At 37.4% G+C, this 25,500-nt stretch overlaps 5 protein-coding genes across 5 annotated transcripts; all 5 read left to right on the top strand.

The window, feature by feature from the left end:
• The first annotated feature begins 1,945 nt into the window (after nucleotides 1–1,945).
• LOC141761294 (uncharacterized) lies at nucleotides 1,946–4,676 on the top strand. The gene is made up of 2 exons (XM_074624629.1): nucleotides 1,946–2,012; nucleotides 3,466–4,676. Exons 1-2 carry the CDS (start codon nucleotides 1,946–1,948, stop codon nucleotides 4,572–4,574), a joined length of 1,176 nt encoding a protein of 391 aa, XP_074480730.1. The 3' UTR covers nucleotides 4,575–4,676.
• Nucleotides 4,677–6,011: 1,335 nt separating this feature from the next.
• LOC141760270 (uncharacterized) lies at nucleotides 6,012–8,190 on the top strand. Its single transcript, XM_074622933.1, has 3 exons — nucleotides 6,012–6,183; nucleotides 7,179–7,406; nucleotides 7,479–8,190. Exons 1-3 carry the CDS (start codon nucleotides 6,012–6,014, stop codon nucleotides 8,102–8,104), a joined length of 1,026 nt encoding a protein of 341 aa, XP_074479034.1. The 3' UTR covers nucleotides 8,105–8,190.
• Nucleotides 8,191–10,612: 2,422 nt separating this feature from the next.
• LOC141761293 (uncharacterized) lies at nucleotides 10,613–13,546 on the top strand. Its single transcript, XM_074624628.1, has 2 exons — nucleotides 10,613–10,679; nucleotides 12,336–13,546. The coding sequence occupies exons 1-2, from the start codon at nucleotides 10,613–10,615 to the stop codon at nucleotides 13,442–13,444; spliced, it is 1,176 nt and encodes a 391-aa protein (XP_074480729.1). The 3' UTR covers nucleotides 13,445–13,546.
• A 1,312-nt stretch (nucleotides 13,547–14,858) lies between these two features.
• LOC141761292 (uncharacterized) lies at nucleotides 14,859–18,508 on the top strand. The gene is made up of 5 exons (XM_074624627.1): nucleotides 14,859–15,030; nucleotides 16,063–16,290; nucleotides 16,363–16,796; nucleotides 17,131–17,320; nucleotides 18,501–18,508. Exons 1-5 carry the CDS (start codon nucleotides 14,859–14,861, stop codon nucleotides 18,506–18,508), a joined length of 1,032 nt encoding a protein of 343 aa, XP_074480728.1.
• A 910-nt stretch (nucleotides 18,509–19,418) lies between these two features.
• LOC141761291 (uncharacterized) lies at nucleotides 19,419–24,968 on the top strand. Its single transcript, XM_074624626.1, has 4 exons — nucleotides 19,419–19,475; nucleotides 23,211–23,766; nucleotides 23,851–23,997; nucleotides 24,334–24,968. The coding sequence occupies exons 1-4, from the start codon at nucleotides 19,419–19,421 to the stop codon at nucleotides 24,966–24,968; spliced, it is 1,395 nt and encodes a 464-aa protein (XP_074480727.1).
• Nucleotides 24,969–25,500: the final 532 nt, after the last annotated feature.

The raw sequence follows: 25,500 nt of genomic DNA, 5'->3' as shown, positions 1-25,500 counted from the left end.
TCCACATGAGAAGAATCCACACTGGTGAGAAGCCGTAACTTCGTAAGACCTGTGGGAAAAGATTCTTTGTAGTGCTTGAATTGAAAAGGCATATACGAGTGAATACAGACAAGTAGTGTTCTATTTGAACCCACGCAAGTCAGGAGCCACATAATTGCAACACTTGTGGAATAAGATTTTCTCAAATCACATTCTTGAGAAAACACCTGAGGGTCAATATACACAGGAGAAACCATAGAGGTGAATCTCTTGTGGAGAGGTGTTCACTAACTGAATGAAATACACGTTTGCAATAGCTACATCTTTGTAACTGAATGTAAAATGTTTTCCACAAAAATGAGATGTCAATATGTTAGTATAAAGGTTCCCTTCATTTGAATGTATTACTTATATTTCTGTTAGAAACAGTATTTCTTTGAAACAATCTTCATCTCCCAAATCAAGGAAAAGTGTTAGTTTCACAGTTAAACATGTTTTGCTCGTATTTCCGTTCTTACTCAACATTTTGAATGCACTGAATTACACTGTGGTATTTCTACTTAAACAATTTGAATTCTTCTTCCTTCGCTGCTTATTTGTTTTTGTGTTTTTTCATGCTAAATCATTGACTGCTATTAAACAAAAAATAAAAAAACAGTTGTAGTTTACTAAAACGTTCCAAATGTCCTTGTAGAATGATACATGTACATCCTTACTACTGACACACAAGTTTGAATAAATGCAACAGCAGCAGTTGGTAGCCTATGTTTTTTTGTATTAGTCTACTCTATAACATGATATATTGATAAAAAGATTTTTTTTTAAAAACAATGGTTGCTAAATCAATCTGAAATACCAAACTTTGAATAAGACATTTATGAATCTAAATCTTTAAATAATGTTTTAAAGACATACTCGTTGTATTTGTGTGACATACAACAGACAACCAATAATTAAAGTCAAAGGAAACATATTAAAGGCATGGGGCAGTTGGAGGGACAAGTTACAATAAGAACCATATAAATACATAGGATTATAGCAATAAAAGTCAAATAATAAGGAACAATATATAAGAACAGCATATCTTAAAATTCCTCTAAATAATAGTCATTTAAAATGGGTATGGTCTGTGTTCAGCAGCTTAACAGCAGAAGGGATAAAGGACTTGGAGTAACGATTTGTTCTCCTTAAGGGCACAATGAATGAGGCATTTATTATTAATTTCTAAAAGTTACTCATTTTGCAAAAAAAATAAAAGTAATTGGTCCATTTATTGTGTATAAATGTACAAATGTATATGTTTATTTTCTATATTTAAAAAATATAATTTTAAAGTAAAAATATTTCATCTTGTTTTGTTTATTTACTTGTGTAAAAAAAAAATAACAGTAAATATATTTTATAGGCTACAAGGTATGTAGAACTCCAAGGTATGAAAGTGGAAAGAAAAGCTGTACTAGCTATATTGCAGACTGTTTTTGACCTCTAAAAATGTTCTCAATTCTTTGTGGAATGTAGCGTACATTGTAAAAAAGCATCAAATTTATATGTACTATGTAACTAGTGTAAATGTTTATTTTTTATATTTTTAAAAAATATATATATTTTTAAAGTTAAAATATATTTTTTTAAATATTTGTTTGTATTAGCCTACTCTATAACATGATGTGTTAATAAAAAGATGAAAACGGTTGCTAAATCAATCTGAAATGTAAGCTACCAAACTTTGAATATTACATTTATTCATAATTTCTTAAAGTTACTCAATTGCAAACAAAAAATAACAATAGTTGGTCCATTTATTGTATATACATTTATATGTTTATTTTCTATATTTAAAAATATATATTTTTAAAGTAAAAATATTTAATCTTGTTTCGTTTATTTACTTATGTAAAAAAATAAAAATAAAAAAAATAGCAGTAAATATGTTCTATAGGCTACAAGGTCTGTAGACCTCCAAGGTATGAAGGCGGAAAGAAAAGCTGCCTCACGTCCACTGTCGGACCTTCCCAGTGTGACACCCAGCGGAAGTAAACAACACTACTAGTAGCGTCATGAGCTGCATGCTGCTTTGTTCAGTCAGCTGAAGACGATGTTGTATTTGTAGTGCGGGTAACTCTTCACTTGATGATCAAACAACAATGTCTTCAGTTGAGTCTTTGAGAGAGTTTGTTAACGAGCGACTAACTGCTGCTGCTGAAGAAATATTCAGAGTTTTAGAGAAAACTATCGTCGAGCAGGAGGAAGAGATCGATCGTCAGCGCAGACTGTTGGATATCGTGTTGAAACCCGAGATCAAGTTACACAGGAGAGGTGAGGACTACTACTATGATCTTTATAAAGAGATACAGTTACACAGGAGAGGTGAGGACTACTACTATGATCTTTATAAAGATGGGCAGTATGACTCCATGATGAGAGGCTACTGGTTGTTGGCTACTTGCAGTAGTGGTGGGGGACTTGAACCAGTGTTACCTGGAGACCGTGTTACCTGGAGACTGTGTTACCAGTGTTACCTGGAGACCGTGTTACCTGGGTTCCAACAGTATGTTAAGGACCAGACCAGAAAAGACAATATCCTGGACAAGTGTTTTGTAAGTGTTAAAGGTGTTTATGCGTCCAAGTATAGGGATGTCACGGTACCAGAAATCTAGTAGTCGATACCAATACCAGTAAATTTACACAATTCTCGATATAAAAATATGCTTTTGCATAATTTTGGTGAATTTTAAATGGGAAAAATATTCAATAACTTCACTTCTATAAAGTTTAGTGCATCAAAATGTTTTAATTAGTTTAATAAGTATAATCAGGAAGAGGCCATTGATGTGTGAAGTGATTTTGGTGGTACTACACTGCATAATACTGAAGTTATTGAATAGTTTTCTCTTTTCGGCGTTGCATTTTGCATCTTTTCGGCGTTGCATTTTGTTTTCGTCTCACCGCCGGCTGCGCATAGAGACCAACGTTATGTGTTGATTAAAATGAGGTTGTAGCTCGTTGTCTACCTTACTAGAAAGAGACGTTGTTTGTGTTTAAACAATGTTTCTGTTATGAGTTATTGACCCAGGAAGTTTGAATCTGTCAATATCTTTCCCACTTTATCGAAGTAAATCATCTAGGGGGGCTCTGTACATCAGCAATGTGTGGACAGTCAGGAATGATTGGAAGAAGTGCTCTATGAAGTAACTCGAGGGAACGAGATACCTAACTCGGGGGAACGAGATACCTAACTCGAGGGAACGAGATACCTAACTCGGGGGAACGAGATACCTAACTCGAGGGAACGAGATACCTAACTCGGGGGAACGAGATACCTAACTCGGGGGAAGGAGATGATAAAAATGTTCTCCTAGGGGTCTAGGGGGGCTACGTACATAATGGTTTAAAGATATACTGGTTGTATTTGTCTGCTCAGATGTCCGTTTTTCTCTCATCACAGTAACGTTAGTATCATATTGCTTTTGTTCTCTGTCCCTCCAGAGCTCCCACAGCAACATGTCTGTAAGGAGGAGGAGGTTCCCGTTGACCAGCAGCTCTGTATTCAGGAGAGGAACTCCAGTCTGGACCAAGAGGACCCAGATCCTCCACAGATTAAAGAGGAACAGGAGGTACTCTGCACCAGTCAGGAGGGAGAGCAGCTTGTACTGAAGCAGGAGACTGATTCCTTTATGTTGACTCCTACTCATGAGGAAGCTGACAACAGTGAAGTTCAGACTCTTTACTTGAATGCTGCAGAGAAAGAGTCTGTTGTCAACATGCCAGTTATAACCTCTGTGGTATCGGTACCAAACAGTGACCACCAGCTCTTCTCTCACATCTCTCATGAAGCTGAGAGCCAAGATCAGAGAGGAGGCGAGCATGGAGACTCAGGATCAACTAGAGATGCAGAGCCGAAATCACAGAAAAAACATCGCAAAAGCAGAAGTCACAGTAACAATGTAAAGAACTCTAACTTGTTAGAGATTCACCGTACCACTAACACAGGTAAACAGTCTTTCAGCTGTGACACATGTGGGAAAACATTCACTTGCATGTCATCATTGAAGATTCATATAAGAACCCACACTGGTGAGAAGCCATATTCTTGTAAAACATGTGGGAAAGCTTTCAGACTGAATGGTCAATTGGCAGTCCATATGAGAACCCATACAGGTGAGAAGCCGTTCATTTGCAAAACATGTGGGAAAAGATTCGGTCACGTAACATCATTGAAGACTCATATGGGAACCCACACAGGTGAGAAACCGTTTACTTGTAAAACATGTGGGAAAGATTTCATCCGTAATAGAGAATTGACAGTCCACATGAGAGTCCATACAGGCGAGAAGCCGTATTCTTGCAAAACATGTGGTACGAAATTCAGTCAGGCTTCATCATTGAGGAGTCATATAAGAACCCACACTGGTGAGAAGCCATATTCTTGCAAAACATGTGGAAAAGATTTTGGTAGTAACAGTAACTTCTTGGTCCACATGAGAATCCACACAGGTGAGAAGCCGTTTACTTGTAAAACATGTGGGAAAGGTTTTGTATGTAATGGTAACTTGATGGTCCACATTAGAAGAATCCACACTGGTGAGAAGCCGTAACTTCGTAAGACCTGTGGGAAAAGATTCTCTGGAGTGCTTGAATTGAAAATGCATATACGAGTGAATACAGACAAGTAGTTTTCTAATTGAACCCACACAAGTCAGGAGTCACATAATTGCAACACTTTTGGAAAAAGATTTTCTCAAATCACATTCTTGAGAAAACACCTGAGGGTCAATATACACAGGAGAAACCATAGAGGTGAATCTCTTGTGGAGAGGTGTTCACTAACTGAATGAAATACACTTTTGCAATAGCTACATCTTTGTAACCGAATGTGAAATGTTTGCCACAAAAATGAGATGTCAATATGTTAGTATAAAGTTTCCCTTCATTTGACTGTATTACTTATATTTCTGTTAGAAACAGCTTTTCTTTGAAAAATCTTAATCTCCCAAATCAAGGAAAAGTGTTAGTTTCACAGTGAGTGGGCAGTAGTGGCTATTAATGATGTGATCTTGATGGTTGTTGGTTTTTTTGACAAAATATTCACTCACAAAATATCTCAGAATGTATGCAATATTGTAATTCTTCACCACTTTTAACCCCAAAACATTTAAATATGATGTCATTATGTGCAACTTACATGGGCATTGTGCATAATGAGTTGTCTCAGTTTGAATATGTTTTGCTCGTATTTCCGTTCTTACTCAACATTTTTAATGCACTGTGAATTACAAACAACAGTTGGTCCATTTATAGTGTATACATTTAAATGTTTATTTTCTATATTTAAAAAAAAAAATTTTTTAAAGTAAAAATATTTCATCTTGTTTCGTTTATTTACTTGTGTAAAAAAAAAAAAAAAAAATAGCAGCAAATATATTTTATGATGTATTAATAAAAAGATGAAAAACGGTTGCTAAATCAATCTGAAATGTAAGCTACCAAACTTTGAATGAGGCATTTATTAATATATTTTTAAGTTGCCCATTTTGCAACAAAAAATAACAATAGTTATCCATTTATTGTGTATAAATGTATATGTTTATTTTCTATATTTAAAAAAAATATATATTTTTAAAGTTAAAATATTTAATCTTGTTTTATTTATTTACTTATGTAAAAAAATATATATATAAATATATATATATATATATATACATATGTATATATATATATATATATATATATAAATATGTATATATATATATATATATATATATATATATATATATATATACACACCTTGTAGCCTATAAAACATATTTACTAGAAATATGTTCTATAGGCTACAAGGTCTGTAGACCTCCAAGGTATGAAGGCGGAAAGAAAAGCTGCCTCACGTCCACTGTCGGACCTTCCCAGTGTGACACCCAGCGGAAGTAAACAACACTACTAGTAGCGTCATGAGCTGCATGCTGCTTTGTTCAGTCAGCTGAAGACGATGTTGTAGTCGTAGTGCGGGTAACTCGTCACTTGATGATCAAACAACAATGTCTTCAGTTGAGTCTTTGAGAGAGTTTGTTAACGAGCGACTAACTGCTGCTGCTGAAGAAATATTCAGAGTTTTAGAGAAAACTATCGTCGAGCAGGAGGAAGAGATCGATCGTCAGCGCAGACTGTTGGATATCGTGTTGAAACCCGAGATCAAGTTACACAGGAGAGGTGAGGACTACTACTATGATCTTTATAAAGATATACAGTTACACAGGAGAGGTGAGGACTACTACTATGATCTTTATAAAGATATACAGTTACACAGGAGAGGTGAGGACTACTACTATGATCTTTTAAATGACTCATAATGGTTTAAAGACATACTGGTTGTATTTGTCTGACACTACATACTGATGCATTCACGCATCTGGTCCGTCAGCTCAGAGTAGTAGGAGCAGGAGGCAGAGGATTTGTTGTCGAAATGAAAAGCAAACGCACCTATTTGGCAATATTTCACGTTTAATCTCAATGCCATAAGGTAACTATAATGTTAATGAGGTAATCGCCGCGAGGTGGATGGAACCGTCACAGCGGGTGTGCACAGAGCAGCGGCGCCAAGTAGACCCCCGCAGCAGAGCCCCGCAGCAAAGCTCTACCGGAGAGGCCAGACACATCCCACACACATCCCTACCAACGACCACTACAGGCATCGTACGGTACCGTCGGTACTGTAGAAAAAGAGTACCGTCAGTTTTTTTGAATTTTGGCACCGAAGTATCGGTTCTCGTGACATCCCTAGTAACGCTACGCTAATCGTCTCTCCTTGAGCGATTGTATTAATAAATGTAGTAAAGCATGTGTGAATACCATCTATTACAGCTCAGACAGGCTCATGTGATCATAGCTCAGCCCTATACTATGGACGGATGGGAGGACGACTTGAAGAAGTCACCTCAGATAACCTACACTAGCTTATTTAGCTACGTTATTGACTCCGTAGCTTCAGACGGTGAAGAGATGAACAATCTGTGAAGCTCTGAGGCAGATCAGGACCTCCACAGCACCGTTGGCGGTTTGCCACTATGGTTTGCCACTATGGTTAGCCTATGGGACTAACTATTTACTGCTACTTCCGCTACCTCACCGGAAGTTACGGCCCCAATCATTTCTACAGTAACGCACCTGAGAATAAGATGGATTGCTTTTGTTCTCTGTCCCTCCAGAGCTCCCACAGCAACATGTCTGTAAGGAGGAGGAGGTTCCCGTTGACCAGCAGCTCTGTATTCAGGAGAGGAACTCCAGTCTGGACCAAAAGGACCCAGATCCTCCACAGATTAAAGAGGAACAGGAGGTACTCTGCACCAGTCAGGAGGGAGAGCAGCTTGTACTGAAGCAGGAGACTGATTCCTTTATGTTGACTCCTACTCATGAGGAAGGTGACCACAGTGAAGATCAGACTCTTTACTTGAATGCTGCAGAGAAAGAGTCTGTTGTCAACATGCCAGTTATAACCTCTGTGGTATCGGTACCAAACAGTGACCACCAGCTCTTCTCTCACATCTCTCGTGAAGCTGAGAGCCAAGATCAGAGAGGAGGCGAGCATGGAGACTCAGGATCAACTAGAGATGCAGAGCTGAAGTCACAGAAAAAACATCGCAAAAGCAGAAGTCACAGTAACAATGTAAAGAACTCTAACTTGTTAGAGATTCACCATACCACTAACACAGGTAAACAGTCTTTCAGCTGTGACACATGTGGGAAAGATTTTAAGTATAATTTTAAATTGAAGATACACATGAGAACCCACACAGGTGAGAAGCCGTACGTTTGCAAAACATGTGGGAAAAGATTCAGTCACATAACATCATTGAAGACTCATATGGGAACCCACACAGGTGAGAAACCGTTTACTTGTAAAACATGTGGGAAAGATTTCAAACAAAGTAGAGATTTGACAGTCCACATGAGAACTCACACAGGTGAGAAGCCGTTTACTTGCAAAACATGTGGTAAAGATTTCGGACATAGTAATAGCTTGATGGTCCACATGAGAACCCATACAGGTGAGAAGCCGTACGTTTGCAAAACGTGGGAAAAGATTCAGTCACATAACATCATTGAAGACTCATATGGGAACCCACACAGGTGAGAAACCATTTACTTGTAAAACATGTGGGAAAGATTTCAGACTTAATGGTGATTTGACAGTTCACATGAGAACTCACACAGGCGAGAAGCCATATTCTTGCAAAACATGTGGGAAAAGATTCAGTCAGGCATCAACATTGAAGACTCATATAAAAACCCACACTGGTAAGAAGCCATTTACTTGTAAAACATGTGGGAAAGATTTCAGACTTAATGGTGATTTGACAGTTCACATAAGAATCCACACAGCCAAGAAGCCATATTCTTGCAAAACATGTGAGAAAATATTCACTCAGGCATCATCATTGAAGAGTCACATGAGAGTCCATACAGGCGAGAAGCCATATTCTTGCAAAACATGTGGGAAAGATTTCGGACATAATAGTAGCTTGACAGTCCACATGAGAAACCACACAGGTGAGAAGCCGTTTACTTGTAAAACCTGTGGGAAAGATTTCGGACATAATAGTAGCTTGATGGTCCACATGAGAACCCACACAGGTGAGAAGCCGTTTACTTGTAAAACATGTGGGAAAGATTTCAGATGTAGTAGTAACTTGATGGTCCACATGAGAAGAATCCACACTGGTGAGAAGCCGTAACTTCGTAAGACCTGTGGGAAAAGATTCTTTGTAGTGCTTGAATTGAAAAGGCATATACGAGTGAATACAGACAAGTAGTTTTCTATTTGAACCAACACAAGTCAGGAGCCACATAATTGCAACACGTGCGGAAAAAGATTTTCTCAAATCACATTCTTGAGAAAACACCTGAGGTTCAATATACACAGGAGAAACCATAGAGGTGAATCTCTTGTGGAGAGGTGTTCACTAACTGAATGAAATACACTTTTGCAATAATTACATCTTTGTAACTGAATGTAAAATGTTTTCCACAAAAATGAGATGTCAATATGTTAGTATAAAGGTTCCCTTCATTTGAATGTATTACTTATATTTCTGTTAGAAACAGTATTTCTTTGAAACAATCTTAATCTCCCAAATCAAAGAAAAGTGTTAGTTTCACAGTTAAACATGTTTTGCTCGTATTTCTGTTCTTACTCAATATTTTGAATGCACTGAATTACACAGTGGTATTTCTACTTAAACAATTTGAATTCTTCTTCCTTCGCTGCTTATTTGTTTTTTTGTTTTTTCATGCTAAATCATTGACTGCTATTAAACAAAAAATAAAAAAACAGTTGTAGTTTACTAAAACGTTCCAAATGTCCTTGTGGAATGATACATGTACATCCTTACTACTGACACACAAGTTTGAATAAATGCAACAGCAGCAGTTGGTAGCCTATGTTTTTTTGTATTAGTCTACTCTATAACATGATATATTGATAAAAAGATTTTTTTTTAAAAACAATGGTTGCTAAATCAATCTGAAATACCAAACTTTGAATAAGACATTTATGAATCTAAATCTTTAAATAATGTTTTAAAGACATACTCGTTGTATTTGTCTGACATACAACAGACAACCAATAATTAAAGTCAAAGGAAACATATTAAAGGCATGGGGCAGTTGGAGGGACAAGTTACAATAAGAACCATATAAATACATAGGATTATAGCAATAAAAGTCAAATAATAAGGAACAATATATAAGAACAGCATATCTTAAAATTCCTCTAAATAATAGTCATTTAAAATGGGTATGGTCTGTGTTCAGCAGCTTAACAGCAGAAGGGATAAAGGACTTGGAGTAACGATTTGTTCTCCTTAAGGGCACAATGAATGAGGCATTTATTATTAATTTCTAAAAGTTACTCATTTTGCAAAAAAAATAAAAGTAATTGCTCCATTTATTGTGTATAAATGTACAAATGTATATGTTTATTTTCTATATTTAAAAAAAATATAATTTTAAAGTAAAAATATTTCATCTTGTTTTGTTTATTTACTCATGTAAAAAAAAAATAGCAGTAAATATATTTTATAGGCTACAAGGTATGTAGACCTCCAAGGTATGAAAGTGGAAAGAAAAGCTGTACTAGCTATACTGCAGACTGTTTTTGACCTCTAAACATTTTCTCAATTCTTTGTGAAATGTAGCGTACATTGTAAAAAAGCATCAAATTTATATGTACTATGTAACTAGTGTAAATGTTTATTTTTTATATTTTTAAAAAATATATATTTTTAAAGTTAAAATATATATTTTTAAATATGTGTTTGTATTAGCCTACTCTATAACATGATGTGTTAATAAAAAGATGAAAACGGTTGCTAAATCAATCTGAAATGTAAGCTACCAAACTTTGAATATTACATTTATTCATAATTTCTTAAAGTTACTCAATTGCAAACAAAAAATAACAATAGTTGGTCCATTTATTGTATATACATTTATATGTTTATTTTCTATATTTAAAAAAATATATTTTTAAAGTAAAAATATTTAATCTTGTTTCGTTTATTTACTTATGTAAAAAAATAAAAATAAAATAAATAGCAGTAAATATGTTCTATAGGCTACAAGGTCTGTAGACCTCCAAGGTATGAAGGCGGAAAGAAAAGCTGCCTCACGTCCACTGTCGGACCTTCCCAGTGTGACACCCAGCGGAAGTAAACAACACTACTAGTAGCGTCATGAGCTGCATGCTGCTTGTTCAGTCAGCTGAAGACGATGTTGTAGTCGTAGTGCGGGTAACTCTTCACTTGATGATCAAACAACAATGTCTTCAGTTGAGTCTTTGAGAGAGTTTGTTAACGAGCGACTAACTGCTGCTGCTGAAGAAATATTCAGAGTTTTAGAGAAAACTATCGTCGAGCAGGAGGAAGAGATCGATCGTCAGCGCAGACTGTTGGATATCGTGTTGAAACCCGAGATCAAGTTACACAGGAGAGGTGAGGACTACTACTATGATCTTTATAAAGAGATCAAGTTACACAGGAGAGGTGAGGACTACTACTATGATCTTTATAAAGAGATCAAGTTACACAGGAGAGGTGAGGACTACTACTATGATCTTTATAAAGAGATCAAGTTACACAGGAGAGGTGAGGAGAACTACTATGATCTTTATAAAGATGGGCAGTATGACTCCATGATGAGAGGCTACTGGTTGTTGGCTACTTGCAGTAGTGGTGGGGGACTTGAACCAGTGTTACCTGGAGACTGTGTTACCTGGGTTACCTGGAGACCGTGTTACCTGGAGACTGTGTTACCTGGGTTACCTGGAGACTGTGTTACCTGGAGACTGGGTTACCTGGGTTACCTGGAGACTGTGTTACCTGGGTTCCAACAGTATGTTAAGGACCAGACCAGAAAAGACAATATCCTGGACAAGTGTTTTGTAAGTGTTAAAGGTGTTTATGCGTCCAAGTATAGGGATGTCACGGTACCAGAAATCTAGTAGTCGATACCAATACCAGTAAATTTACACAATTCTCGATATAAAAATATGCTTTTGCATAATTTTGGTGAATTTTAAATGGGAAAAATATTCAATAACTTCACTTTTATAAAGTTTAGTGCATCAAAATGTTTTAATTAGTTTAATAAGTATAATCAGGAAGAGGCCATTGATGTGTGAAGTGATTTTGGTGGTACTACACTGCATAATACTGAAGTTATTGAATAGTTTTCTCTTTTCGGCGTTGCATTTTGTAGAAGGTCCCTGACCACTCGTCTCACCGCCGGCTGCGCATAGAGACCAACGTTATGTGTTGATTAAAATGAGGTTGTAGCTCGTTGTCTACCTTACTAGAAAGAGACGTTGTTTGTGTTTAAACAATGTTTCTGTTATGAGTTATTGACCCAGGAAGTTTGAATCTGTCAATATCTTTCCCACTTTATCGAAGTAAATCATCTAGGGGGGCTCTGTACATCAGCAATGTGTGGACAGTCAGGAATGATTGGAAGAAGTGCTCTATGAAGTAACTCGAGGGAACGAGATACCTAACTCGGGGGAACGAGATACCTAACTCGAGGGAACGAGATACCTAACTCGGGGGAACGAGATACCTAACTCGAGGGAACGAGATACCTAACTCGGGGGAACGAGATACCTAACTCGGGGGAACGAGATACCTAACTCGGGGGAACGAGATACCTAACTCGGGGGAAGGAGATGATAAAAATGTTCTCCTAGGGGTCTAGGGGGGCTACGTACATAATGGTTTAAGGATATACTGGTTGTATTTGTCTGCTCAGATGTCCGTTTTTCTCTCATCACAGTAACGTTAGTATCATATTGCTTTTGTTCTCTGTCCCTCCAGAGCTCCCACAGCAACATGTCTGTAAGGAGGAGGAGGTTCCCGTTGACCAGCAGCTCTGTATTCAGGAGAGGAACTCCAGTCTGGACCAAGAGGACCCAGATCCTCCACAGATTAAAGATGAACAGGAGGAACTCTGCACCAGTCAGGAGGGAGAGCAGCTTGTACTGAAGCAGGAGACTGATTCCTTTATGTTGACTCCTACTCATGAGGAAGCTGACAACAGTGAAGTTCAGACTCTTTACTTGAATGCTGCAGAGAAAGAGTCTGTTGTCAACATGCCAGTTATAACCTCTGTGGTATCGGTACCAAACAGTGACCACCAGCTCTTCTCTCACATCTCTCATGAAGCTGAGAGCCAAGATCAGAGAGGAGGCGAGCATGGAGACTCAGGATCAACTAGAGATGCAGAGCCGAAATCACAGAAAAAACATCGCAAAAGCAGAAGTCACAGTAACAATGTAAAGAACTCTAACTTGTTAGAGATTCACCGTACCACTAACACAGGTAAACAGTCTTTCAGCTGTGACACATGTGGGAAAACATTCACTTGCATGTCATCATTGAAGATTCATATAAGAACCCACACTGGTGAGAAGCCATATTCTTGTAAAACATGTGGGAAAGCTTTCAGACTGAATGGTCAATTGGCAGTCCATATGAGAACCCATACAGGTGAGAAGCCGTTCATTTGCAAAACATGTGGGAAAAGATTCGGTCACGTAACATCATTGAAGACTCATATGGGAACCCACACAGGTGAGAAACCGTTTACTTGTAAAACATGTGGGAAAGATTTCATCCGTAATAGAGAATTGACAGTCCACATGAGAGTCCATACAGGCGAGAAGCCGTATTCTTGCAAAACATGTGGTACGAAATTCAGTCAGGCTTCATCATTGAGGAGTCATATAAGAACCCACACTGGTGAGAAGCCATATTCTTGCAAAACATGTGGAAAAGATTTTGGTAGTAACAGTAACTTCTTGGTCCACATGAGAATCCACACAGGTGAGAAGCCGTTTACTTGTAAAACATGTGGGAAAGGTTTTGTATGTAATGGTAACTTGATGGTCCACATTAGAAGAATCCACACTGGTGAGAAGCCGTAACTTCGTAAGACCTGTGGGAAAAGATTCTCTGGAGTGCTTGAATTGAAAATGCATATACGAGTGAATACAGACAAGTAGTTTTCTAATTGAACCCACACAAGTCAGGAGTCACATAATTGCAACACTTTTGGAAAAAGATTTTCTCAAATCACATTCTTGAGAAAACACCTGAGGGTCAATATACACAGGAGAAACCATAGAGGTGAATCTCTTGTGGAGAGGTGTTCACTAACTGAATGAAATACACTTTTGCAATAGCTACATCTTTGTAACCGAATGTGAAATGTTTGCCACAAAAATGAGATGTCAATATGTTAGTATAAAGTTTCCCTTCATTTGACTGTATTACTTATATTTCTGTTAGAAACAGCTTTTCTTTGAAAAATCTTAATCTCCCAAATCAAGGAAAAGTGTTAGTTTCACAGTGAGTGGGCAGTAGTGGCTATTAATGATGTGATCTTGATGGTTGTTGGTTTTTTTGACAAAATATTCACTCACAAAATATCTCAGAATGTATGCAATATTGTAATTCTTCACCACTTTTAACCCCAAAACATTTAAATATGATGTCATTATGTGCAACTTACATGGGCATTGTGCATAATGAGTTGTCTCAGTTTGAATATGTTTTGCTCGTATTTCCGTTCTTACTCAACATTTTTAATGCACTGTGAATTACAAACAACAGTTGGTCCATTTATAGTGTATAAATTTAAATGTTTATTTTCTATATTTAAAAAAAAAAAATTTTTAAAGTAAAAATATTTCATCTTGTTTCGTTTATTTACTTGTGTAAAAAAAAAAAAAAAAATTGCAGCAAATATATTTTATGATGTATTAATAAAAAGATGAAAAACGGTTGCTAAATCAATCTGAAATGTAAGCTACCAAACTTTGAATGAGGCATTTATTAATATTTTTTTAAGTTGCCCATTTTGCAACAAAAAATAACAATAGTTATCCATTTATTGTGTATAAATGTATATGTTTATTTTCTATATTTAAAAAAAATATATATTTTTAAAGTTAAAATATTTAATCTTGTTTTATTTATTTACTTATGTAAAAAAATATATATATAAATATGTATATATATATATATATATATAAATATGTATATATATATATATATATATATATATATATATATACACACCTTGTAGCCTATAAAACATATTTACTAATATATATTAGTAAATATGTTCTATAGGCTACAAGGTCTGTAGACCTCCAAGGTATGAAGGCGGAAAGAAAAGCTGCCTCACGTCCACTGTCGGACCTTCCCAGTGTGACACCCAGCGGAAGTAAACAACACTACTAGTAGCGTCATGAGCTGCATGCTGCTTGTTCAGTCAGCTGAAGACGATGTTGTAGTCGTAGTGCGGGTAACTCTTCACTTGATGATCAAACAACAATGTCTTCAGTTGAGTCTTTGAGAGAGTTTGTTAACGAGCGACTAACTGCTGCTGCTGAAGAAATATTCAGAGTTTTAGAGAAAACTATCGTCGAGCAGGAGGAAGAGATCGATCGTCAGCGCAGACTGTTGGATATCGTGTTGAAACCCGAGATCAAGTTACACAGGAGAGGTGAGGACTACTACTATGATCTTTATAAAGAGATACAGTTACACAGGAGAGGTGAGGACTACTACTATGATCTTTATAAAGAGATACAGTTACACAGGAGAGGTGAGGACTACTACTATGATCTTTATAAAGAGATCAAGTTACACAGGAGAGGTGAGGACTACTACTATGATCTTTTAAATGACTCATAATGGTTTAAAGACATACTGGTTGTATTTGTCTGACACTACATACTGACCGTGAACGCATCTGGTCCGTCAGCTCAGAGTAGTAGGAGCAGGAGGCAGAGGATTTGTTGTCGAAATGAAAAGCAAACGCACCTATTTGGCAATATTTCACGTTTAATCTCAATGCCATAAGGTAACTATAATGTTAATGAGGTAATCGCCGCGAGGTGGATGGAACCGTCACAGCGGGTGTGCACAGAGCAGCGGCGCCAAGTAGACCCCCGCAGCAGAGCCCCGCAGCAAAGCTCTACCGGAGAGGCCAGACACATCCCACACACATCCCTACCAACGACCACTACAGGCATCGTACGGTACCGTCGGTACTGTAGAAAAAGAGTACCGTCAGTTTTTTTGAATTTTGGCACCGAAGTATCGGTTCTCGTGACATCCCTAGTAACGCTACGCTAATCGTCTCTCCTTGAGCGATTGTATTAATAAATGTAGTAAAGCATGTGTGAATACCATCTATTACAGCTCAGACAGGCTCATGTGATCATAGCTCAGCCCTATACTATGGACGGATGGGAGGACGACTTGAAGAAGTCACCTCAGATAACCTACACTAGCTTATTTAGCTACGTTATTGACTCCGTTGCTTCAGACGGTGAAGAGATGAACAATCTGTGAAGCTCTGAGGCAGATCAGGACCTCCACAGCACCGTTGGCGGTTTGCCACTATGGTTAGCCTATGGGACTAACTATTTACTGCTACTTCCGCTACCTCACCGGAAGTTACGGCCCCAATCATTTCTACAGTAACGCACCTGAGAATAAGATGGATTGCTTTTGTTCTCTGTCCCTCCAGAGCTCCCACAGCAACATGTCTGTAAGGAGGAGGAGGTTCCTGTTGACCAGAAGCTCTGTATTCAGGAGAGGAACTCCAGTCTGGACCAAAAGGACCCAGATCCTCCACAGATTAAAGAGGAACAGGAGGTACTCTGCACCAGTCAGGAGGGAGAGCAGCTTGTACTGAAGCAGGAGACTGATTCCTTTATGTTGACTCCTACTCATGAGGAAGCTGACCACAGTGAAGATCAGACTCTTTACTTGAATGCTGCAGAGAAAGAGTCTGTTGTCAACATGCCAGTTATAACCTCTGTGGTATCGGTACCAAACAGTGACCACCAGCTCTTCTCTCACATCTCTCGTGAAGCTGAGAGCCAAGATCAGAGAGGAGGCGAGCATGGAGACTCAGGATCAACTAGAGATGCAGAGCCGAAATCACAGAAAAAACATCGCAAAAGCAGAAGTCACAGTAACAATGTAAAGAACTCTAACTTGTTAGAGATTCACCATACCACTAACACAGGTAAACAGTCTTTCAGCTGTGACACATGTGGGAAAGATTTTAAGTATAATTTTAAATTGAAGATACACATGAGAACCCACACAGGTGAGAAGCCGTACGTTTGCAAAACATGTGGGAAAAGATTCAGTCACATAACATCATTGAAGACTCATATGGGAACCCACACAGGTGAGAAACCGTTTACTTGTAAAACATGTGGGAAAGATTTCAAACAAAGTAGAGATTTGACAGTCCACATGAGAACTCACACAGGTGAGAAGCCGTTTACTTGCAAAACATGTGGTAAAGATTTCGGACATAGTAATAGCTTGATGGTCCACATGAGAACCCATACAGGTGAGAAGCCGTACGTTTGCAAAACGTGGGAAAAGATTCAGTCACATAACATCATTGAAGACTCATATGGGAACCCACACAGGTGAGAAACCATTTACTTGTAAAACATGTGGGAAAGATTTCAGACTTAATGGTGATTTGACAGTTCACATAAGAATCCACACAGCCAAGAAGCCATATTCTTGCAAAACATGTGAGAAAATATTCACTCAGGCATCATCATTGAAGAGTCACATGAGAGTCCATACAGGCGAGAAGCCATATTCTTGCAAAACATGTGAGAAAATATTCACTCAGGCATCATCATTGAAGAGTCACATGAGAGTCCATACAGGCGAGAAGCCATATTCTTGCAAAACATGTGGGAAAGATTTCGGACATAATAGTAGCTTGATGGTCCACATGAGAACCCACACAGGTGAGAAGCCGTTTACTTGTAAAACATGTGGGAAAGATTTCAGATGTAGTAGTAACTTGATGGTCCACATGAGAAGAATCCACACTGGTGAGAAGCCGTAACTTCGTAAGACCTGTGGGAAAAGATTCTTTGTAGTGCTTGAATTGAAAAGGCATATACGAGTGAATACAGACAAGTAGTTTTCTATTTGAACCCACACAAGTCAGGAGCCACATAATTGCAACACGTGCGGAAAAAGATTTTCTCAAATCACATTCTTGAGAAAACACCTGAGGTTCAATATACACAGGAGAAACCATAGAGGTGAATCTCTTGTGGAGAGGTGTTCACTAACTGAATGAAATACACGTTTGCAATAGCTACATCTTTGTAACTGAATGTAAAATGTTTTCCACAAAAATTAGATGTCAATATGTTAGTATAAAGGTTCCCTTCATTTGAATGTATTACTTATATTTCTGTTAGAAACAGTATTTCTTTGAAACAATCTTAATCTCCCAAATCAAAGAAAAGTGTTAGTTTCACAGTTAAACATGTTTTGCTCGTATTTCTGTTCTTACTCAATATTTTGAATGCACTGAATTACACTGTGGTATTTCTACTTAAACAATTTGAATTCTTCTTCCTTCGCTGCTTATTTGTTTTTTTTGTTTTTTCATGCTAAATCATTGTCTGCTATTAAACAAAAAATAAAAAAACAGTTGTAGTTTACTAAAACGTTCCAAATGTCCTTGTGGAATGATACATGTACATCCTTACTACTGACACACAAGTTTGAATAAATGCAACAGCAGCAGTTGGTAGCCTATGTTTTTTTGTATTAGTCTACTCTATAACATGATATATTGATAAAAAGATTTTTTTTTAAAAACAATGGTTGCTAAATCAATCTGAAATACCAAACTTTGAATAAGACATTTATGAATCTAAATCTTTAAATAATGTTTTAAAGACATACTCGTTGTATTTGTCTGACATACAACAGACAACCAATAATTAAAGTCAAAGGAAACATATTAAAGGCATGGGGCAGTTGGAGGGACAAGTTACAATAAGAACCATATAAATACATAGGATTATAGCAATAAAAGTCAAATAATAAGGAACAATATATAAGAACAGCATATCTTAAAATTCCTCTAAATAATAGTCATTTAAAATGGGTATGGTCTGTGTTCAGCAGCTTAACAGCAGAAGGGATAAAGGACTTGGAGTAATGATTTGTTCTCCTTAAGGGCACAATGAATGAGGCATTTATTATTAATTTCTAAAAGTTACTCATTTTGCAAAAAAAATAAAAGTAATTGGTCCATTTATTGTGTATAAATGTACAAATGTATATGTTTATTTTCTATATTTAAAAAATATAATTTTAAAGTAAAAATATTTCATCTTGTTTTGTTTATTTACTTGTGTAAAAAAAAAATAGCAGTAAATATATTTCATAGGCTACAAGGTATGTAGAACTCCAAGGTATGAAAGTGGAAAGAAAAGCTGTACTAGCTATATTGCAGACTGTTTTTGACCTCTAAAAATTTTCTCAATTCTTTGTGGAATGTAGCGTACATTGTAAAAAAGCATCAAATTTATATGTACTATGTAACTAGTGTAAATGTTTATTTTTTATATTTTTAAAAAATATATATTTTTAAAGTTAAAATATATTTTTTTAAATATTTGTTTGTATTAGCCTACTCTATAACATGATGTGTTAATAAAAAGATGAAAACGGTTGCTAAATCAATCTGAAATGTAAGCTACCAAACTTTGAATATTACATTTATTCATAATTTCTTAAAGTTACTCAATTGCAAACAAAAAATAACAATAGTTGGTCCATTTATTGTATATACATTTATATGTTTATTTTCTATATTTAAAAAAAAATATTTTTAAAGTAAAAATATTTAATCTTGTTTCGTTTATTTACTTATGTAAAAAAATAAAAATAAAATAAATAGCAGTAAATATGTTCTATAGGCTACAAGGTCTGTAGACCTCCAAGGTATGAAGGCGGAAAGAAAAGCTGCCTCACGTCCACTGTCGGACCTTCCCAGTGTGACACCCAGCGGAAGTAAACAACACTACTAGTAGCGTCATGAGCTGCATGCTGCTTGTTCAGTCAGCTGAAGACGATGTTGTAGTCGTAGTGCGGGTAACTCTTCACTTGATGATCAAACAACAATGTCTTCAGTTGAGTCTTTGAGAGAGTTTGTTAACGAGCGACTAACTGCTGCTGCTGAAGAAATATTCAGAGTTTTAGAGAAAACTATCGTCGAGCAGGAGGAAGAGATCGATCGTCAGCGCAGACTGTTGGATATCGTGTTGAAACCCGAGATCAAGTTACACAGGAGAGGTGAGGACTACTACTATGATCTTTATAAAGAGATACAGTTACACAGGAGAGGTGAGGAGAACTACTATGATCTTTATAAAGATGGGCAGTATGACTCCATGATGAGAGGCTACTGGTTGTTGGCTACTTGCAGTAGTGGTGGGGGACTTGAACCAGTGTTACCTGGAGACTGTGTTACCTGGGTTACCTGGAGACCGTGTTACCTGGAGACTGTGTTACCTGGGGTACCTGGAGACCGTGTTACCTGGAGACTGTGTTACCTGGGTTACCTGGAGACCGTGTTACCTGGAGACTGGGTTACCTGGGTTACCTGGAGACTGTGTTACCTGGGTTCCAACAGTATGTTAAGGACCAGACCAGAAAAGACAATATCCTGGACAAGTGTTTTGTAAGTGTTAAAGGTGTTTATGCGTCCAAGTATAGGGATGTCACGGTACCAGAAATCTAGTAGTCGATACCAATACCAGTAAATTTACACAATTCTCGATATAAAAATATGCTTTTGCATAATTTTGGTGAATTTTAAATGGGAAAAATATTCAATAACTTCACTTTTATAAAGTTTAGTGCATCAAAATGTTTTAATTAGTTTAATAAGTATAATCAGGAAGAGGCCATTGATGTGTGAAGTGATTTTGGTGGTACTACACTGCATAATACTGAAGTTATTGAATAGTTTTCTCTTTTCGGCGTTGCATTTTGTAGAAGGTCCCTGACCACTCGTCTCACCGCCGGCTGCGCATAGAGACCAACGTTATGTGTTGATTAAAATGAGGTTGTAGCTCGTTGTCTACCTTACTAGAAAGAGACGTTGTTTGTGTTTAAACAATGTTTCTGTTATGAGTTATTGACCCAGGAAGTTTGAATCTGTCAATATCTTTCCCACTTTATCGAAGTAAATCATCTAGGGGGGCTCTGTACATCAGCAATGTGTGGACAGTCAGGAATGATTGGAAGAAGTGCTCTATGAAGTAACTCGAGGGAACGAGATACCTAACTCGGGGGAACGAGATACCTAACTCGGGGGGAACGAGATACCTAACTCGGGGGAACGAGATACCTAACTCGGGGGAACGAGATACCTAACTCGGGGGAAGGAGATGATAAAAATGTTCTCCTAGGAGTCTAGGGGGGCTACGTACATAATGGTTTAAAGATATACTGGTTGTATTTGTCTGCTCAGATGTCTGTTTTTCTCTCATCACAGTAACGTTAGTATCATATTGCTTTTGTTCTCTGTCCCTCCAGAGCTCCCACAGCAACATGTCTGTAAGGAGGAGGAGGTTCCCGTTGACCAGCAGCTCTGTATTCAGGAGAGGAACTCCAGTCTGGACCAAGAGGACCCAGATCCTCCACAGATTAAAGATGAACAGGAGGAACTCTGCACCAGTCAGGAGGGAGAGCAGCTTGTACTGAAGCAGGAGACTGATTCCTTTATGTTGACTCCTACTCATGAGGAAGCTGACCACAGTGAAGTTCAGACTCTTTACTTGAATGCTGCAGAGAAACAGCCTGTTGTCAACATGCCAGTTATAACCTCTGTGGTATCGGTACCAAACAGTGATCACCAGCTCTTCTCTCACATCTCTCATGAAGCTGAGAGCCAAGATCAGAGAGGAGGCGAGCATGGAGACTCAGGATCAACTAGAGATGCAGAGCCGAAATCACAGAAAAAACATCGCAAAAGCAGAAGTCACAGTAACAATGTAAACAACTCTAACTTGTTAGAGATTCACCGTACTACTAACACAGGTAAACAGTCTTTCAAATGTGACACATGTGGGAAAGAATTTAAGTTTAAGTTAAAATTGCAGAGACACATGAGAACCCACACAGGTGAGAAGCTGTTCGTTTGCAAAACATGTGGGAAAAGATTCAGTCACAAAACATCATTGAAGATTCATATTAGAACCCACACAGGTGAGAAGCCGTTTACTTGTAAAACATGTGGAAAAGGTTTCATACAAACTAGTCAATTGACAGTCCACATGAGAACCCACACAGGTGAGAAGCCATATTCTTGCAAAACATGTGGAAAAGATTTCGGACATAATAGTAACTTGATGGTCCACATGAGAAGAATCCACACTGGTGAGAAGCCGTAACTTCGTAAGACCTGTGGGAAACGATTCTTTGTAGTGCTTGAATTGAAAAGGCATATACGAGTGCATACAGACAAGTAGTTTTCTATTTGAACCCACACAAGTCAGGAGCCACATAACTGCAACACTTTTGGAAAAAGATTTTCTCAAATCACATTCTTGAGAAAACACCTGAGGGTCAATATACACAGGAGAAACCATAGAGGTGAATCTCTTGTGGAGAGGTGTTCACTAACTGAATGAAATACACTTTTGCAATAGCTACATCTTTGTAACTGAATGTAAAATGTTTGCCACAAAAATGAGATGTCAATATGTTAGTATAAAGGTTCCCTTCATTTGACTGTATTACTTGTATTTCTGTTAGAAACCGTTTTTCTTTGAAAAATCGTAATCTCCCAAATCAAGGAAAAGTGTTTGTTTCACAGTGAGTGGGCAGTAGTGGCTGTTAATGATGTGATCTTGATGGTTGTTGGTTTTGACAAAATATTCACTCACAAAATATCTCAGAATGTATGCAATATTGTAATTCTTCACCACTTTTAACCCCAAAACATTTAAATATGATGTCATTATGTGGCACTGACATGGGCATTGTACATAATGATTTGTCTGAGTTTGAACATGTTTTTCTCGTATTTCCGTTCTTACTCAACATTTTTAATGCACTGTGAATTACACTGTTTTTTTTACTTAAACAATTTGAATTCTTCTTCTTTCGCTGCTCATTTGTTTTTGTATTTTTTATTTTTATTTTTATAATAAATGTCACAGCAGCAGTTGGTAGCCTAAGTTTTTTTGTATTAGTCTACTATAAAACATGATATATTGATACAAATATAAAAATAAAAAAAGTGGTTGCTAAATCAATCTGAAATACCAAACTTTGAATAAGGCATTTATGAATAATTTCTAAAAGTTGCTCATTTTGCAACAAAAAAGAAGAATATTTGGTCAATTTATTATATGTACATCTCTACTCTGCCCAATTCTGACGAGACATGTCTTTACTTATGTTCACTGGAAATGCAAATAGCCTACTTAGTAAATTATACCATCAAACTTGTGTACCTTTTTGGAAGGTTCCACATTTAAATATCAAGATGAATAAATTCCTAGCTATACTGCAGACTGTTTTTGACCTCTAAAAGTTTTCTCAATTCCTTGAGGAATGTAGCCTACATAGTAAAAAAGCATCAAACTTATATGTACTATATAACAAATGTATGTGTTTATTTTCTATATTTGAAAATATATATATTTTTAAAGTTAAAATAACGGGGCAAAATGACTCATAATGGTTTAAAGACATACTGGTTGTATTTGTCTGCTCAGATGTCTGTTTTTCTCTCATCACAGTAACGTTAGTATCATATTGCTTTTGTTCTCTGTCCCTCCAGAGCTCCCACAGCAACATGTCTGTAAGGAGGAGGAGGTTCCCGTTGACCAGCAGCTCTGTATTCAGGAGAGGAACTCCAGTCTGGACCAAGAGGACCCAGATCCTCCACAGATTAAAGAGGAACAGGAGGAACTCTGCACCAGTCAGGAGGGAGAGCAGCTTGAACTGAAGCAGGAGACTGAGACCTTTATGTTGACTCCTACTCATGAGGAAGCTGACCACAGTGAAGATCAGACTCTTTACTTGAATGCTGCAGAGAAACAGCCTGTTGTCAACATGCCAGTTATAACTTCTGTGGTATCGGTAGCAAACAGTGATCACCAGCTCTTCTCTCACATCTCTCATGAAGCTGTGAGCCAAGATCAGAGAGGAGGCGAGCATGGAGACTCAGGATCAACTAGAGATGCAGAGCTGAAGTCACAGAAAAGACATCGCAAAAGCAGAAGTCACAGTAACAATGTAAAGAACTCTAACTTGTTAGAGATTCACCGTACCACTAACACAGGTAAACAGTCTTTCAGCTGTGACACATGTGGGAAAACATTCACTTGCATGTCATCATTGAAGATTCATATAAGAACCCACACTGGTGAGAAGCCATATTCTTGTAAAACATGTGGGAAAGCTTTCAGACTGAATGGTCAATTGACAGTCCACATTAGAACCCACACAGGTGAGAAGCTGTTTACTTGTAAAACATGTGGAAAAGGTTTCATACAAACTAGTCAATTGACAGTCCACATGAGAACCCACACAGGTGAGAAGCCATATTCTTGTAAAACATGTGGGAAAAGATTCAGTCAGGCATCAACATTGAAGAGTCATATAAGAACCCACACAGGTGAGAAGCCATATTCTTGCAAAACATGTGGAAAAGCTTTCAGACTGAATGGAAAATTGACAATCCACATTAGAACCCACACAGGTGAGAAGCTGTTTACTTGTAAAACATGTGGAAAAGGTTTCATACAAACTAGTCAATTGACAGTCCACATGAGAACCCACACAGGTGAGAAGCCATATTCTTGCAAAACATGTGGAAAAGCTTTCAGACTGAATGGAAAATTGACAATCCACATTAGAACCCACACAGGTGAGAAGCTGTTTACTTGTAAAACATGTGGAAAAGGTTTCATACAAACTAGTCAATTGACAGTCCACATGAGAACCCACACAGGTGAGAAGCCGTTTACTTGCAAAACATGTGGAAAAGATTTCAGACATAATAGTAACTTGATGGTCCACATGAGAAGAATCCACACTGGTGAGAAGCCGTTTACTTGTAAAACATGTGGAAAAGGTTTCATACAAACTAGTCAATTGACAGTCCACATGAGAACCCACACAGGTGAGAAGCCGTTTACTTGCAAAACATGTGGAAAAGATTTCAGACATAATAGTAACTTGATGGTCCACATGAGAAGAATCCACACTGGTGAGAAGCCGTTTACTTGTAAAACATGTGGAAAAGGTTTCATACAAACTAGTCAATTGACAGTCCACATGAGAACCCACACAGGTGAGAAGCCGTTTACTTGCAAAACATGTGGAAAAGATTTCAGACATAATAGTAACTTGATGGTCCACATGAGAAGAATCCACACTGGTGAGAAGCCGTTTACTTGTAAAACATGTGGAAAAGGTTTCATACAAACTAGTCAATTGACAGTCCACATGAGAACCCACACAGGTGAGAAGCCGTTTACTTGCAAAACATGTGGAAAAGATTTCAGACATAATAGTAGCTTGATGGTCCACATGAGAAGAATCCACACTGGTGAGAAGCCGTAACTTCGTAAGACCTGTGGGAAAAGATTCTTTGTAGTGCTTGAATTGAAAAGGCATATACGAGTGAATACAGACAAGTAGTTTTCTATTTGAACCCACGCAAGTCAGGAGTCACATAATTGCAACACGTGCGGAAAAAGATTTTCTCAAATCACATTCTTGAGAAAACACCTGAGGGTCAATATACACAGGAGAAACCATAGAGGTGAATCTCTTGTGGAGAGGTGTTCACTAACTGAATGAAATACACGTTTGCAATAGCTACATCTTTGTAACTGAATGTAAAATGTTTTCCACAAAAATGAGATGTCAATATGTTAGTATAAAGGTTCCCTTCATTTGAATGTACTACTTATATTTCTGTTAGAAACAGTATTTCTTTGAAACAATCTTCATCTCCCAAATCAAGGAAAAGTGTTAGTTTCACAGTTAAACATGTTTTGCTCGTATTTCCGTTCTTACTCAATATTTTGAATGCACTGTGAATTACACTGTGGTATTTCTACTTAAACAATTTGAATTCTTCTTCCTTCGC

The sequence above is a fragment of the Sebastes fasciatus genome, chromosome 22, assembly GCF_043250625.1.
Source record: "Sebastes fasciatus isolate fSebFas1 chromosome 22, fSebFas1.pri, whole genome shotgun sequence".
NCBI lineage: Eukaryota > Metazoa > Chordata > Actinopteri > Perciformes > Sebastidae > Sebastes > Sebastes fasciatus.
This window is presented reverse-complemented; position numbering and strand designations above follow the sequence as displayed.